The sequence below is a fragment of the Emydura macquarii genome, unplaced genomic scaffold (genome assembly GCF_026122565.2).
Source record: "Emydura macquarii macquarii isolate MOO-44397 ecotype Brisbane River unplaced genomic scaffold, CSIRO-AGI_Emac_v2 contig_3692, whole genome shotgun sequence".
Lineage (NCBI taxonomy): Eukaryota > Metazoa > Chordata > Testudines > Chelidae > Emydura > Emydura macquarii.
This window is the reverse complement of record NW_027133829.1, coordinates 8,782,396-8,800,256: the sequence shown is the minus strand read 5'-3', so window position 1 is coordinate 8,800,256 and position 17,861 is coordinate 8,782,396. Positions and strand designations below refer to the sequence as shown.

Here is a 17,861-nt window from a genome sequence, read left to right as displayed (position 1 = left end):
CATAGTTGATATATATATTTAAGTGGGCCCCACTGTATTAGTGATTTGGAGACTGCAGATGTGTGTGTCATACACATATGTGCTATTTACATGGTAAGCTATTTAGAACATAGACATGCTTTTCCGTGAGGTGCCTACTGCATCTGCAGGAGTCATGAAAATAATAAAAAATGCTAACAATAATAAATATATCTACAGTTCCCAAAGAATTAGTACAGGTAAGAAAACATGCACTGTGGAAAAGAGAGCTCAAGTCAGAGGGGAGAAAACATACCGTATTTCCCCATGTATAAGACGCTCCCATGTATAAGACGCACCTTAATTTTGGGGCCCGAAATTTGAAAAAAATGTATTACGGTAAAAAAATCTAAAACCACTGTATAAGACGCACCCAGTTTTTAGACCCCAAATTTTTTGAAAAAAGGTGCGTCTTATACATGGGGAAATACGGTATATGTGAAACTAATGAAGAAAGATGGAAAAGGAGGAAGATCATGAAGGAAAATCAGGGTGTTAAACAGAGGCAGATTACAGGGTATGGTGACTTTCATGAGGAATCACATATGTAGAACTGAGCAAACTGATTTTTTGTTTCAGTGACCAAAGCAAAAAATCCAGGGGAAATAAACAACTGGACAGTTTCTAATCGAAAATCAATGTTTTGGTTTTCTTGACTAAATGAAAAACCAAAAAAATGTTGTTCGGGTCAAATGAAACGTTAATTCAAATGTTAATTCAAACTGACATCTTCAAAAGAAAATGTGGAGTGAAAATGACATTTTCAAAATGAGTCATCATGATATTTCCAAAATGTTTGTTTTCAGGTTTTACTTGGGCAAAGCTATTGCCAAATTTGACTCAAATTCACAAATAGTTTCAGTTCTCCCCAAAACTGCACTTGTCAGTGAATTTATTATTTGCCAAAAAGGTTTTGCCCAGCTCTACAGTAACATATGCTCTTCCAGGCATCCATCTGGCTGACAGAGATCTAAGGGTTCATTATTATTTTAAACAAAGGCCTATTATCACTTAGAAAAGCAACAATTCATCACAAGCTTGAACGAACTTATAATATTAACTACCTAAAAGTAATAAAGTAGTTAACAAAATCTTCAAGCTTTTACTGTACTAATGGTAAACATACAATAAAGTTATATGACATTTGATGGATAGGGCCTTCTCTGTGCAATAGGAACATCGAGGTTGATTGTGTTGATTGTGGGGGAGAATGAAGGGCAGAAATAACTAATATAAATAAGAGAGCACAGAACTGTGAAGGAAATCCTGGGGAGGGATCTAGTGTGCTAGTGAGCAACGGTGGTCAGATTAGAAACAGCACAGTGAAGATGAAGAATGATCAGTCTAGAAAAAATGAATTCCTGTGATGAAGGGCTGCTAAAGACAAATTACTAAAGAGAACAGTAACAAATATATCTTCACATACTGCAGATGGGTAAGACAGATGTTCTCCACTTATTAAAGCAGCATGGGACAAGGACATGCTGAGTTATTCACAGGGGCGGTGTTGGGGGAGGACATGTGGAGGCTATAGCCAACCCAAAATTTGCTTTAGACCCTCCCCTCCCCATAACCACCGCACCCAGGTGCTGGCAGCCGTGCCACCTTCAGAGCTAGATGCCCGGCCAGCAGCTGAAGGCAGAACGGAGAGAGCTGCGGCTACTGGCCAGGCTCCCCCAGCAGACACGCTCACTTCTTCCCCAGAGTCACTTACTCTCACCCCCCGGCTGCTTGCTGCGGCCTGCAAACAGCAGCAGACAGGGCGACTGGCATCTGAAGACTTCTTCCCTCCCTCCCTTCCCCTTCTCCTCCTTCCCCCCCACCACCACCACTTGATCTGCAGCAAGGAGGTTTTAGCCGCTTGCCTAGACTGGAGGAAAATCGTCTCCTTCTTCCATTCAGTCCCTTTGCACTCAGGGATCCCCTGACAGATTTGCACCCCTGGCTGCGCTCCAGAGATTTGCAGTCAGCTTTTCTGCTGATGCTAGCCTTGGCTAGAGGCGTGACACTGGCTCCTCAGCAGCAGGTACGGCAGAGGCTGTGAGCCCCGTGTCCACACTGAAGTGTCCCCTCCTTTGGGAAGCTGATCCATGGCTGGTGGGTGCTGGAGGAGCTCGCTGATGCTAGAGGTGACCATGCCCGAGTGGGTCTCCGCTCAGTTAGGGTGAGGGGACAGGTAGCCTGTCTGTGCTGGTGCCTTTAGCGCAAGAGCGGGAGCTGCTGCTGCTTCTGCTGCTGCACTGAACAAGGGTTCAAACTCCTGGATGCTCAGCTTAAAGAGACAGCACGTTGACACACTCACTCAGGTACACCCAGTCTCCCCCACACACTCCCCCCCAACACTCTCCCACATTTAAAATGATCCTAAATGGCACCGCTGAGAAAGGGGCAGGGCGGTTGCTGACTGGTGGAGAGGCTTTGCAGTACATTGCCGGCCGTAGCCAGCCGTGGGGAGAGAACTCAGGTCTGCTGTGTCCAGCTCGCCTCGTGAGGGGTGAGTCAAGGGTTTTCCTCTCTGCCTGGTTCACATCCCCCAGCCTGCGGCTCCCTGCCACCTGCTGCACATGCTCATGCAGGAGAGAGGACAGAGCGTGGTCTGTAACGCCTCCTACAGCACCTGTGCTCAGGTCACCTTCTCGAGCACTGAGGCCCCCTGCTCCAGACTGACTGCAGTGTGAGTTACTGTATTACGGCTCTGAGTCTCCAAATCTTCCAGAAAGCCTACTTTGCTCACCTCACAGGCTAGAGGATGTTTAAAACCGATCCATCTGTACATATTTTTATTCCTCTTCTCAGGATAACATAAATAAAGCATTTAAGTGTGTAGTGTTAAAAAAAATAAATAAGTGTGTGCCCACAAAATGTGAAGAGCTGCCCCCCACCCCCAATTTTCTGTCTAGCCCATCTCAGCCTCCCCACCAAGAAGAGGCTGGAGCCACCCTGGTTATTCAGAGCACGTTAATTTTTGTAACATTGCTGAGCTATTTCACCTTGGTAACCTGACCAAGTTCCCAAGGGAATTGCGATTTCCTTCTATATACAGAATTTCACCACTCCCTTCTTCTAAAAACCCTGTTGTATTGTGTTGCTGCTACAGGAACAGTTTGTCGAAAGCTTGCCTCTCTCACCAACAGACGTTGGTCCAATAAAAGATATGACCTCATCCGCCTTGTCTCTCTCATATCCTTGGACTGACACTGCTATAATAACACTTCAAACAGGAGCAGTTGTCACTTCTGGAGCCCAGGGCTGTCGTGACCCCATACCATGCACTTTCGGGTCCCTTTTAAATAAACAGATGGGATTTCCGATCAATCCATGCGGTGCACCACCAGGAAAGCTTAGCTGCTGCTAATACAATGATATCTTTCAAATAACGACCTTATTTCTCTAACAATCTTTCTGGGGACTAGGTAGTGAATTCAGACTTTCTATGTGCACCATGCAACCCACAAAATACCCTTATTCAATTTTTTCTGCATGGCATTCCCCTCTCCAACCTACATCCATCGCTAGGACTGCCCTTCTAGCTTATATGAAAGCAGCTGAAAAGCCACAAAGAGGAAAAGGTTGCTGCAAAGGACTATATGGTATTCCCAGGCCATGCCAATACAAGGAATCAAATCCAGATCTCTGAGTAAGTGGTCCAATCACAAGGCTGGCCCCAAACATTTTTAAAACTCATGTTCTCACCTATAAATTTTGGACTTTGCTTGCCTCATTGACCCAGCTTTGTTTAAAATATAAGCTACTAGCTCATTCAAAGATTCTGTTTGGATGGCATCACTAAACACACCTGGGAAATCAGAGTTTTCTTCCTAGTATAAGAAATCAACAGACACACACTGCAGATCAGACTCAAGTCTTGGAGGATGGAAATGGACTATAAATATTGTTCTCCTGTTACTGTGACGTTATCCAAGATATACTTTCCTTTAATTAGACAACAACTGGGAATGGATTCAGAGTTCACCAAGCCCACGTTCCATTTTGACAACACTCTACACCACAGTGCAGACTATATTAATCAGTATGAGCTACAAGCTACTGACATTTTCGCACGAGCTGTGCAAATGCTCATTTCAGTAACATGAGCTTCCAGGCAAGTGATCCATCTACTTGAGATAAACAGTGTGAACAGGACTGTAATGCTGCAACAGCAGTGTCACAACAGGAAAACGCCCACATTATATAATCTCTATCTACATACACGTGTGACAAAATGGGAATTTCCTGTAATATTTTTATGAATCCTCTGCATTTCGCATTGTTACCCATTGGAGGAGAAATGCTATGTCTGGGAGGCAGGGCAGGGTGTGAGGTGTGGATGCCACCTTGCTGTCTGGGCCACAGTGAATAGGATCATTAAGGAACTGGCTCATACCTGCAGAAAGCGACCCCCATATCAGTGCAGAATCCAAAGAAGGCCCCAATGACCAAAAAACATTGACACTTAGCAAACAACAACCAAGACGAAGGAATCTCCCTCAACCCCAGCAGGGAAGCTAAGCAGAGACCCCAGCTTGAGAACAAAGGACTGAGATGGGACCAGCAGAGGATAAAGTGTGGAGTTTTGGAGGAAGCTGTCTGCTCTCTCCTGGGACCGACAAAGGAGCTACAGAGTGAGAGAGAGACTAAAATGCAGCCCACTATAGCTTGGCTGGTGGTTTGCTTTGGCTTGACCAGAATGGGCTATGCTTTAAACATTATTTCTGTATGTTAACCTAAGGACTTTCAATCTGTGTTCCAGTTGACTAATAAATCCTATTCTGTTTTGAAACGTGTGTTTTGTGTCACTGAAAACACTTGCTCAGTGGCATTAAACCCTGCAGAGTCTTTAACTAGGAGTCTGTCTCAACTGGACTTGCAGAGCAGAGCTCACACAATGAAGCACGAGTGCTGCAGCCCAGCAGTTCTGTCTAGGAGTCAGTGAGGCTGGGAGGCCTACCATGAAGCTAAAGAGTGGGGATCCTTTGGGGTCTGCCACATTAAAGGGCTCCTCCAAGAGACTGTTTAAAAGTTAGGGCGTAGCACCAATCCTGTGGCTTCGTGACAATATATTAGCACACTTAGAGCTGATGTGTTTTTTTATCTTGTTCTGCTCAGTCTGTGCAGGGATTTATCAGTAAGGCGAGATCTGCAGCAGCATGACTAAAAAAAGAAAAAAGTAATTAAATACTTTCCTGGAAACCCCCCAAAGCCCTCGCCACTGCGGCCACAACTATAGACTTTTTGTAGGATACTGTGGATGTCATAGCTTTAGATGCTTGCCATGCAGAATCTGTTGTGCTGTGAGCTCCCACACACCTGACAGTGCCACCGCCTCAAAGCACGCACAAGTCTGTGACAAGTGAAAGATGTGCAGCCACAAAAACACAACCATTCAATCTTCAGTATGTTTCTGCTGGTCTTGTAGCCCTGCACATAGCATCATTACAGCAAAGATAAGCACAAATTACAATTTTTATTTTTATTTTTTTTAAGTTGGCCCCCATCCCTCCACACACATGCCAGTCCACGATGACAAAAGGACAAGTTATTTTAATGGTCTGTGTTGCACAACAGACAAATGCTTCAGCAACTAAGGGCAGTCAGTACACAGTGTTCACAAGTTATGTAACTAAGGATTGAGAAAGAACAACCAAAGCTTTGAAAAATGAAGCCAGTTGACAGCACTTACAGTTTCCCCTTAACATCATAATTTGCCATCAAATTACATTGTTGATAGTTAAAAAGCGGTACCACAGAAGTGAATGTTGCAGGCTCCAAGTCCATGATGACTGTGGGCTTCCTTCTACGGTATGTGTTAGAATGTGTTGGAATGAACAGGAAATGAGTTACAGCCCACGAAAGCTTATGCCTGCAGAAATTAAATGTGTTAGTCTTTAAAGTGCTACAGGACTCTCATTGTTTTTACAGTAAGGTATGGAATTCTCATGCACTTTATTGTGGATTTTGAGTGGGTTCTTTTTTTGTTTTTTTTTACCTTTGCTGCCAAGACACATACGGTAGCAATTTTCTAGCCTTCCTGAAAAAGAAAAAAAAAAATCTCTACGGAGGCTCCAGCTTGTGCAAAATGCTGCTGCCAGGATTTTAACTCACATGAGGCAGATGCAGATGCAGAGTGTCACTCCAGTCTTGAAGGAGTTACACTGGGCTCCCCTGTTAAAAAAAAAAAATCAAACTGTTTTTAAAACCGCGACAGCGCTGCACCATTTGGGACTTGTGTTTTTGCTGGAGCTGCTGCCTTCGGAGAGCTTGAAAGCTAGTCTGCTGGGCTAGTCCACAACACTGCTCAAAACTGATTTACAGAGGAGGTACATTTAGTAGCTGTACATCCTATAGACAAAATTCTGTCCTCAACTTCACAAACCAGTCTCAGATCAATTCAGCAATATTTTGTTGGCATGACAAGCTACCCAAGTGTTGCCAAAGTATTTGAGAGACAGACCCCTCGAGTTTCAAGGTATAATCTACTCAGGAACAGCCTTTGCACTGTGTTTAAAGTTCTGTCATTACTATCCATACCTGATCTGGTGGCAGGTTACTATGCATCCCAATGCCATCTTTCCTTTCAAGATATTCCATTCCCTTCACACCCACCGCACATGTGCATGTCATCAGAGAAGAATATCTGTCAAGAGCCACTGTGTGGATCTGAGAGTAGAATTTTGCCCTAAATCTGGAACCTGCTCCCATCAAGAACCTGAAATGCTGAGTCAGTCTGACTCGTATACATCAAAGCTTAAATCTCACTCTTTACATCTAGATTTATCTAGCAAGTTTGGGCTTTTCTGTGCAAAGCATTTTGGAATGTGTTAGTATCAAAGGTGCCATGCAACCATAACACAGCATTGTACAATATTGGTTAACAAGCACACATGGTAAAGAGAATGAGAACTGTTCTGCAACTTACAAATAAATATGCACAAAGGAATGAGAAAACACTTTAAAAAAATTCAAACTACACACTAAACTGAATGTATCTGAATAGGTTTCAAAGAGGGCCTTATATAGCAGTAAAGTACATACCATTACTTTAATACTGTAACTTTTAAATAACCATTTTGCAGCAAATTGCATGGTTAAGAACGTTTGGGGTGTGTTTGGTTTTGGGGAGGAGGAGAAAGCTCTTCAAGATCTGCACGCTTCCTTCTTTATCCCCCTGCTGCACTCTCAAAGGTTCCAAGCTGAGCCAAGGTATTCTTTCACTGAAAGTGTGACATGGCTTCCAGCCTGTCAACACCCCTCGTGGATTGGTCAGAGATGATCATGTGAGAACAGGGTAAAAATGCTTTCTCCCTTGCCAGAGCATAGCCTTCATGTTTCATGCTACTCCATGTGTGCCATTTTATGAAAATTATTTAATGAATTAATTTGCATATTTGTAAACAATGTATGTCTTCTGTTTTAAAATGATTATGTGGGTTTAGTGCTGGTGAAAAGTGTTGGACTAACAGCAGTAAAGACAAGTCCTTGATTTCCCACAGGGTTCTCCCAAGCAGTGGGAACAGCTGTAGGGAAGAAGGTCCTTATTCCTGCATCCTTAGAATAGGGATGTACAGCTCATGGGGAGCCAAAGGCATCTTTGAGTGGACTCTGGAGTAAATGTGGGGGCCTGAGGATGGTGCTATCGCTGAACCACTAGGAAGGAAAGAGCCTGGGGCTACTGGGGTGAATGGTGAACGCAGGGTTGCCATGTTGGGAGCATTAACCTTGTTCACCTGTCCCCTCCTGTCAGCCCCTGCTCCCCATTCTGTTTCCCTCCTGACTCCTGCTGACTGCCTCTGTGCCTTTCCACTGCTCTGTGCTGGCAGGGAACTTTCAGGGGAAGTAGAGAGCAGTCAGGGGATGGGGCAGAGAGGTGCCACAGCAGCCCTCAGCAACCAGGAGTATCAACTGCAGCTCAAGCACTCCTGCCTCCTAGAGCACAGCTGAATGCATCGCATTCAGTTCAGGCTGTGGGAATGTGAGAAGCGGTGTTGGTTCGGCATGTGAGATGTGTGATAGTTGACAAGTTTTCTAAACATGCTTGGCCCCGTTCTGCCCTCATTCACACAGGTGTACCTCCTGCTGAAGTCAAGGAGCATTAGAAGGTAAAACTGGCCCTCTGACTGCACATTAAGATATGACTGAAATATATAGTCCAACGGGACAAGGCTCTCCAACAGGTGACCTGTGGAAGGGAGAATAATTCGTGTGGAAGCAGTAATGTAAGGATCTGAGCTTTAACTTGAACAAATCACTAGAACATCAACTGAAAAGAAACCATCAGCAAAAAATTTAAAATAAAATAAAATAAATTTAAAAATGAGCGAGTAAAATAGTCTGTGTTTGCAAGTATGTGGCTTCAGTGAAGAATATCAATATAAACTCACTTGCTGCCTACTCCAACTCTGACTGAAGTAAAAAGTGTCCCAATTCAACGGGTTGCTAACAGGCTTTAAATGGAATCTTTGCTACAGAGCTTAAAAAATAATGATTAATTTACATTTTCTTTGAAAAGCCATGATGGAAAATCTAATATTAACAGAGATGTTTTCATTCTTTTCTTTACTCAAAATTCATTTGTAATATTTGGGGGAATGAGCCATTTCCTTGCAGCGTTGGAAACCCAAACCCAATAGCCTTGTCTCAGTGCCTGAAAGCCAGAAAGTGAAACTAACTATGAACTGAACCCAAAACTCATCATTCTAATGTCACATAACAGAAAGAAGTAATAATAATGAAATAAATGGTGAGACGGTCCAGTCCAGAAACTCACCTGAGGAATCCTATTGACTTTAACTGCAGTACTCACAAGAATCAAGCCCAAAATTATATTTTCATAACTCTTAAAGTTTTAATTATCTTAGATGTTATTAATAACCTGGTTAAGGAATCTGATTTAAAATATTATTTTTGTCTTTAAAATCTAAATTTTGTCTACAAGCAAAACGGTTTGTATTATAAACATGTTCCCTTCTAAAATCTAGTAAGTTTCAAGATGCAGCCATTGTCCCAATGATACAACACTAAGACATGTGGAACATGTTCAGTTCTAAACTTAAATTTTATTATACTTTCACAAGTAATTAATCTAATTTGTTTCTTAGTCTCCAGCAGTGATTTTCTATATGATTTTCATAAGCTATTACAAATTATGCAGAAGGGGCTTAATTTTCAAAGCTATACACGTCCAGCTCTGCATACACATTCACTCATACCTAATTTATACATACAAATAGTCAATGTTTATAAACAAATGACAGGTAGCCAGTTGGGTGCCTATTAATTGATCATATTGTCCCTGAAATACCAGATTTTACACAAATTTCTGACTCTCCAGTGTGCCTCAACCCATCTTCAGAGGTAAGAGTGAATCTGTCCCCATTGTCCATTCAGCCCTAAATCTTTCTGTACTTAATGCCAATTATGATGATGGTGTTTCTGATGTGACTCTTGTCCACTAAGAACTGGACCTCTACTTATGTAACACAGGCCACCAAACAGCCATTGAATAGTACTGACTTGGGAGGAATTAGAATTGATGACCTTGAGAGCAGTACCTAGTTACATATCCCTGGGCCATCCAGGACTTGTGCATAAATTTAGTTTAAAAAATACCATCACAAATTAAGTACTGATTAAATACGTGAATCTCTCTGTAATCATTTCAAATGTTGCAGGAGCTCATTTAACCCCCAATGCAATTACACAGAAGCAAAGCCCACAGGCTAAAACTACTAAGGTAACAATAGTAACTCTCCCTCAGAGATAACCTTGTAATAAAGAGTGCTGTGTTTCAATTTTTCATTACAGATATCCTTTCAAGTCTAATGTCCTAAAAGCCCGTTATAAAGAAAAGTCAGGTTTTTTATATAATGAATATATCACTAGTATTTTCCAAAACATTTCAGTTAAAATTATTAGATCTTTTCTAGACAATAATATTACAGGGTACATGTTGTCAGGCATTGTCAAGAAAACATAACTAATGAAAAACCAAAGATCACATTTTTAGAAAGCAGAATTCCTTCTTTATGTTATAGTAACTTCTTTGACTATTTTATGAGAAAGAATCTGGGAAGTTGCATTTCATTTTTACCATTTACATTTTGCATTTCACTCAGCTTTGATAGTACAACCAGACAAATCTGTTTCATTTTTGTTTGCAGTCAGTTTTGAAAGAAGCCAGATTCACTTTCAGGTTCTTATGAACTAAGTAAGATGCTGCAAATTTAGGTTGGAAGCAGTGGAGGGGAAATGTTTATTTAAAAAATGTTCTCCTTTGGAATTTTAAAAATCCATGGAAATATTTGCATTGGTGGAGGCTTTCTAAGGACATGCTCACAAAAACCTTTGACCTGACAGTCACACAATTTTGGAAAAAAGCTTCTCATAAAACTTCAGCTAGTTCTCCAAAAGACAGGCCCATTTTCAAACATCCATGAATAAGAGCCTGCACTTATACAGGAGGAAATTGTATACACAATACATCGTGTTTGCACTTGTGTCACCTTCCATCCAAAGATGTCAAAAGATATACAACTTAGGCTTCACAACAGCCTTCTGAAGTAGGTGTTATCTTCATTTTGCATGAAGGGAAACAGAGGGAGAGAGGTTAAGGCCTGAATTTTCAAATACTGATGCCTAAAATGAGGCTCCTAAATCCACATTTAGGCATCTAAAAAAAAAGAGGGGTGCTTATTTTCAGAGGTGCTGAGCACCCACAAATCCTGCTGAAGCAGTGGATGCTCGGCACCTTTGAAAATCAGGCTGCTCTCATTTAAGGCCCCAATTCAGCAAAATACTTAACCATGTGTTCATGTACCTTCCTATTCAGCAAAGCGTAATATCTTAACATGCTTAACTCTAAGCACACGCTTCAATTTAACTTATTAAAACTAGGCAAATATAAGGACCTTACTGAACCAGGGCCTAAGTGACTTATCCAAGGTCAGGGAGTCTGAGGAAAAGCCAGAAATAGAACACTGTTCTCTTGACTCTTAGTTTTCTATCTTAACCACAAGCCCATAATCCTTATTTTATTACTCTGGGGAAGCTGTACAGAGCAGGATTTCTACTATTTCAGCCTACATCCAATCTAGTTCTCAGAGTCCTAAACATCTTCAAATGGGTAATGAAATCATGTTTGGTTTTTTGGGGTTTTTTTTTCCTTTAACTCCCTGCATCTTCATTTGCAAATGAGAAGACACTGCAGGGTTACTTATCATCATTTTCTTTAACAAGAAGGAAATCTTTTCACATACTGCAGAAACCATCAATAAGTGACAAAAGGTCTATATTTTACTTTATTGCTTAATGTGTACCTTTCTTTTTTTCTAGGGATTATACGTTTTTATCCATTAGTGAACAGGACTTCAGGTTAATCAGAGGATGTTTTCAAATACCCACATACATGCCTCTTTGCCATGGAGGAACAAGTGAATCTTGTACCAACCCTACCCGTAGTTACAGAGACTGATGCAGTTCTGAGGCACAAGGAAGTGGGGTAGGATTCAGGGATCCTGTATGGAGGTCTGCCTGGGCCCCACAGGGCTGTGCTCCACTGGGCTCAGCCAATGAATCTATAATCACATGGATCCACCAGTTATACACACACACATAAATGAGAGGTGACTGCAGTTCTGAGGCTTCAGGAGCAAGGAGCTGCTGTGTCTCCACTTGGCAGCCTACGTGTAGGTGGAAGATTTCTTACTTCTCAAGCCCTTGAAAATGTCCCCAGTGCACAGCCTAGTTATTCAGCTCTAATCCATGTATCTGATGGGCATTTGCCTGGAACCACATCTGCTCCAAATCTCACTGTCAGCAAGCTAAACAGATTTGTAACAACAGGATTGATTGTCCCTTTAAGAAGCAATGTGGTACCATATACACAGCAGGGCTTTGCATTGTCCTATGTCTTTTTTGTTTGTGTTGTGCGTTTCTACTTCATAATAATAAAAACAAACAAAAAAGCCACCGAAACAATGCTGTTGCAAAGTGTAATTCTCCTGCCTCCCGTTCCCCAATTATTACAGGGAAATTCTATGGCCTGTGATATACAGAAGGACAATCAGACTAAAAGATCACAGTGGTCCCTTCTGGCCTTTGAATCTATTAATATAATCTTGGTAATGGACCTATCAAGGCACCTAATGTCAGTGACTTTTGCTTGCATTACACCCGATAAAGATTTGGGTTTTCTGGCTACGTCTCCCAGAGTCAGAGCTTGGTAACAGACTCAGCACTTTATGGTGGAAAGATTTCTTCTATTAAATAAAAATGCAAGACTTAAGGCAACATCAACAACAATAAATCTAAATATGTACAGATTTGCATATGGGTAAAAAGGATACCATCTTAGTGGCTGCTGCCCTATGGCATCTCTGCATTTCTAGTGAATCTTCCTTTTAACAGGTCATTTTAATTGTTTGCAGAGCATTTCTTTCACTAGAATCATTTTTATTACTTTACAAGAGCTGAATAAATATTCATCCTGTGTTTATTCTGACATAATGGAATTTTTTTGTGTTTAGTTGCAGACCTTCTTTACAATCCACCTTAACCAGCTACAGCCTAGTGAGAATCATAATCCCAAACTGCAAACAACACTGCACTTCTATGGAAACAAACCACCATGCTAAAATACGGGCTTAGCTCTTCAATAAAGAGTTAAGCAGGGGGAAGAAGTAGTTGCACAGAAGGCAGCACATGTTCAGATGCAACTCAGTAATATCCAAAAACAGCAAGGAAAACAATTTAAGATTTAACTGTCATCCAAATCCAAAACCCTAGAGTACCATTCACATGCATTAGCATCTGAACAGTTCCAATTTGTTGTTTCTCTCCCTGTTTTTCATATTTCCCCTCTCCCCCCATCCCTTTAAGGCATTGATCAATCTCTCTCAGGACACAGATTTTAAATTGGAAGGAAACAAATGTAGGTAATGCACAGGACAGTAAACTAGGAGTTCTAGGTTCTACTCCTGGCTCAATCAGATTCATCGTTTGATGGGGGCAACTCACTCAGAACTTGATCTTCACAACTGCATGTGCACAAACACATGCCTATTGTGTGTGTACAATCAGCATAATTGCACATGCAAATCAGGAATTTGTACATGTCAATAAGCAGTTACATATATAACTGGTCAACTGTATGCTAAAATAAGTGATTTACAAAGCATGATCAGAGTAATTGTGCATATGTAGTTGTGAAAGTCAAGCCTTCACTGTTCTTGAGCCTCTGGCTTCTCCATTTTCCAAATGATAATACACTCCCTACATCACTGCATGTTTGAAACACAATTAAGGCTTGTAAAGTCCTTTAAGATCCCTGGAAAAAAGGCTCTCTTAGAAGCGGAAAGTATTATCATAATATTTTCTATCAGTCCCGCAAGAATAATATCCTAACTATTTAAATATTTAGAAGTTGCAATCTAGGTCTTCAGCTATATTGAGACTGTGAGCAAAATACAAGGAGCAAAATACAGAAACTTTTTAACCACGTCTTACACTCAGTAAAGTCCTACCCTTTCAACAGCTTCAGTCTAACACTCTGATTCTTGAAGAAATGACACCTGGCACATTAGCAGTTTGTCAGTTAGTGATTTATTGGGACAACATGACAAGTAACATATGCTTTTTCCATGCCCCATTCTCAGTGCCAACACATTACAGTCCACAGCTTCAGATCTCAATGTGCAGTTTTACACAGCTTGAAGCAGGAACTCTTAAGAGCAGCAATGGAAACAACACTGCCAAAATGGCTATTGGGAATGCTGCCTGCATTCAACCAGCCGACCACCCCAAAGCAGACCAGAAACATCTGATCTTTGATCTGCTTCTAGTTTCAAATAACTAAATGCTAAATTATTAAAAATAGCCTCAAAACCTATGCCTGCCAAGCTGCATGTGCACCAGTGTGAATACACAAGAAGATAACAGACATAGAAATCATAGAATCATAGAATATTAGAGTTGGAGGGGACCTCAGGAGGTCATCTAGTCCAACCCCCTGCTCAAAGCAGGACTAACCTCAGCTATATCATCCCAGCCAGGGCTTTGTCAAGCCTTAGCTTAAAAACCTCTAAGGATGGAGATTCCACCACCTCCCTAGGTAACCCATTCCAGTGCTTCACCACCCTCCTAGTGAAAAACTTTTTCCTAATGTCCAACCTAGACCTCCCTCCCTGTAACTTGAGATCGTTGCTCCTTGTTCTGTCATCCGCCACCACCGAGAACAGCCTAGCCCCATCCTCCCTGGAACTCCCTTTCAGGTAGTTAAAGGCTGCTATCAAATCCCCCCTCACTCTTCTCTTTTGCAGACTAAACAAGCCCAGTTCCCTCAGCCTCTCCTCATAAGTCCTGTGCTCCAGCCCCCTAATCATTTTTGTTGCCCTCCGCTGTACTTTCTCCAACTTGTCCACATCCTTTTTGTAGTGGGGGGCCCAAAACTGGACACAATATTCTAAATGCGGCCTCACCAATGCCGAATAGAGGGGAATAATCACTTCCCGCGACCTGCTGGCAATGCCCCTCTTAATGCAGCCCAATATGCTATTAGCCTTCTTGACAACCAGGGCACACTGCTGACTCATATCCAGCTTTTTATCCACTGTTACCCCCAGATCCTTTTCTGCAGAACTGCTGCCTAGCTCGTCGGTCCCCAGTCTATAGCTGTGCATGGGATTCTTCCTTCCTTCCTAAGTGGAGCACTCTGCACTTTTCTTTGTTGAACCTCATTAGATTTCTTTTGGCCCAATCCTCCAGTTTGTTTAGGTCCTTCTGTATCCTATCCCTATCTTCCAGGTTACCTACCACTCCCCCCAGCTTAGTGTCGTCCGCAAACTTGCTGAGGGTGCAATCTACCCCATCCTCCAGATCATTAATGAAGATGTTGAACAAAACCGGCCCCAGGACCGACCCCTGGGGCACTCCGCTTGTGACCGGTTGCCAGCTAGACATGGAGCCATTGATCACTACTCGTTGAGCCCTATACTCTAGCCAGTTCTCTATCCATTTTATAGTCCATTCATCCAACCCATACTTCTTTAACTTGCTGATAAGAATACTGTGAGAGACAGTATCAAAAGCTTTGCTAAAGCCAAGGCATACCACATCCACTGCCTTCCCTACATCCACAGAGCCAGTCACCTCATCATAGAATTACCTGCATCACATTACCTGATCACATGCACACAACAGGTATTCATCCGATTTTGCAGATGCAATTTTGGGAGCACTTTTGCCAGATTGGCTTCAACTGTACCAGCCAGTCTCTCTAGCAACCCTCCTGTTTCTTTTCAATATTAATAATTATATAATCTCTGAAAAAAATCCAGGTATCACAACCCTGAAATAACGAAGTTGTAATAGCTGTAGGGAGCTGGATACAGCAACGGCTACTATTAGGAAAAGGAACAGGCCTACTGAACACCACCACAAAACAACTTCACTACTTTCAATTGTTATATCATGCTGAAGCTAAAGGGAAACAGTCAACCTAAATATCCCACTTTTGTCTGAATATTTTACCTGTGACTGTTACGAACAATACCTAACATTACTACACCTGGAAGAGATTAAAGGAAAACAATGGTTTTTTGTAATTTTTTTGCTTACTATGTGTACTCAGGTGCACACTGTAAATAGTCAGGTGACTGTCTTCCTTATGTAATAACAACACCACCCTGCAGAACAAACAGCAGATTGGGCTGCCTAGGGGGAGTGGAGGGGAAAGGGACCGAGCTGCCCAGGGGTGAGGAGAAAAGTGAAGGAGGGGACTGAGGGGAGCGGGAGGTGGGCTCTCCACTGGGGGCCTCTGGGGCTGAGCTAAGGGGAGGCTTTCTCCTGTGGTCCCAGGGCTGGGCGAGTCTCAGAAAGCGCAGATGCATTGGAGATAAAAGGCCACCGCACGACAGACATCGAGGGAATGTATTGTACGCTCCCTGATGGAGCTGTGTGGTTTAGAGTAAAAGGTTGGAAGTTGAATGATTTCACTGAGGTGGAATGGCAAGGCCACCTTGAGGAGAAACTTGGGATAGAGTCATAGGGAGACCTTGTCCTTCTGGAACACAGTAAACAGTGTGTCAGCTATCATAGCTGCCAGTTTGCTGACATGTCAGGCAGAGGTGATGGCCACTAAAAAGATAACCTTCATGGAGAGGTGGGTGAGGGAGCAAGTGGCCAGGGGCTCAAAGTTTGTTTTAGTGAGGGCTGAAAGGACAAGGTTAAGGTCCCAAGGGGAAGCAGATTTCCGGACAGAAGGGAAGGTGTTGAGGAAACCGCAGAGGAATCAAGTGGTGGTTGGGTGACTGAAGGCAGAGAAGCCATCAATAGGCAGGAGGAAAGCACTGAGCACCGCCAGATGAACTCGAATGGAGAGGGAAAGGCCTGAAAGGTGAAGGTGGAGTAGTCAAGGATGGCTGGTATAGACATAGTGTCTAGGGAGTGATGGTGGTGGGATGCCCACGTTTTGAAGCATCTCCATTTGGCTTGGTAGCATGCCTTGGTAGCCAGGTGTCGACTATGTGTGAGGACATCTCACACAGGTGTGGAGCATGCATTGTCTACTCGCGAACCCCATCCAAATACCAGGCCATGAGGTGAAATGGTTCTGGGTTGGGGTGGTGAATCTGACCATGTTGTTGCGTGAGGAGATTCAGAAGGGGGGGGGAGGAGATACAGATTGGAGGGCAAGCTGAAAGGTGAAGAAGATCGGTGAACCAATATTGGCATGGCCAGAAGGGGGCTATGAGGATAAGGACTGCTCGGTTGTGCCTCAATTTACAGAGCACTTGTGGAAGGAGCAGTGTGGGCGGGAAGGCATAATGTAGTTCTGATGTCCAAGGGAGAAGAGCATCCCCTTGAGAGCTGTGCCCAAGAGCACCTCTGGAGCAGAAGAGGGGAAGTTTGTGGTTGGTAGCTGTCACGAAAAGGACCCAACGTGGTGTGCCTCATTGGCAGAAGATGGATCGAAGAGTGGGGTCGTGAAGTTCCCCCTCGTGTTTGCAATGAAAGGAACAGCTGAGAATGTCCACAAGGTTGTCGGTGCTCAGTAGATGGGTTGCATGAAGTGTGACATTGTGTCGTAGGCACCAGTTCCACAGATGGATTGCTTCCAGACAGAGCACTGGAGATCTGGTTCTGTCTTGTTTGTTTATATATACTCAACAGCTATCATGTTGTCCGAGAGGAGTTGCACATGTCTGGGGTGGATGAGAGGAAGAAGTGCTTGGCAGACATGCTGGACAGCTCGTAGTTCAAGGATCATGATGTGCATCCTTGCTTCTCTGGGGGGCCAGAGGCCTTTAGCCGTGTGGCCCTCTATGTGAGCACCTCACGAATGACGCATCCATGGTAAGGTTGGTGTGGGGTGTAGGAGGGTTGAAGGGGGTGCCCGTCAAGACCTTAGACAGGTTGCACCACCATGAGAGGGAGGTCACAACTGAGGGCAGGAGGAGGATCCATTTGTTGAGGTGGTCTGTCTGTGGATCGTACACAGAGCAAAGCCCCAGTCAAAAGACTCTCATGTGAAGGCGGGCATATGGAGTGATGGAGGTGCATGCCACCATATGTCCCAGAAGTGAAAGGCACTGTCAGAGGCATGAGCAGGGACAACACTGCAGTTTTGCAGTCAGATGTGAGGGCAGCAAAGCGGTCCATTGAGAGGAAGGTCCATCCTGGAAGGGAGGCCAAGCGCGCTCCTATAAAGATGAGTTCTCGGGTAGGCACGGGTAGTTGCCTCATTGATGCAAATGCCCAAACTGGTGAGGAGATCCCACAGTGTACAGATGTTAATGAGGAAGTGTTTGCAGGATGACGCCACTAGGAGTCAGGTATGGAAACAGGGAGTG

General features: G+C 43.2%; 1 protein-coding gene across 9 annotated transcripts in view; it reads right to left on the bottom strand.

Moving 5' to 3' along the window:
- Window positions 1–17,861, bottom strand: part of NT5C2 (5'-nucleotidase, cytosolic II) — an 84,152-nt gene that overhangs the window by 21,340 nt on the left and 44,951 nt on the right. The window contains exons 3-6 of one of the 9 annotated variants that reach the window (XM_067537069.1): window positions 6,121–6,180; window positions 6,005–6,046; window positions 5,761–5,878; window positions 4,967–5,169 (exon numbers count right to left, since the gene is read on the bottom strand). The exons of 4 other annotated variants lie outside the window; for them this stretch is intronic. Coding sequence is in view for 1 of the 5 variants with exons in the window: in XM_067537068.1 (XP_067393169.1) it covers window positions 4,293–4,296 (4 nt within the window). In the remaining 4 variants the exon portion in view is untranslated. Of the gene's footprint in view, window positions 1–4,292; window positions 4,299–4,966; window positions 5,170–5,760; window positions 5,879–6,004; window positions 6,181–17,861 lie in introns of those variants that run through there. 4 more of the 9 variants (XM_067537070.1, XM_067537071.1, XM_067537073.1 and 1 more) reach the window with 4 other exon arrangements.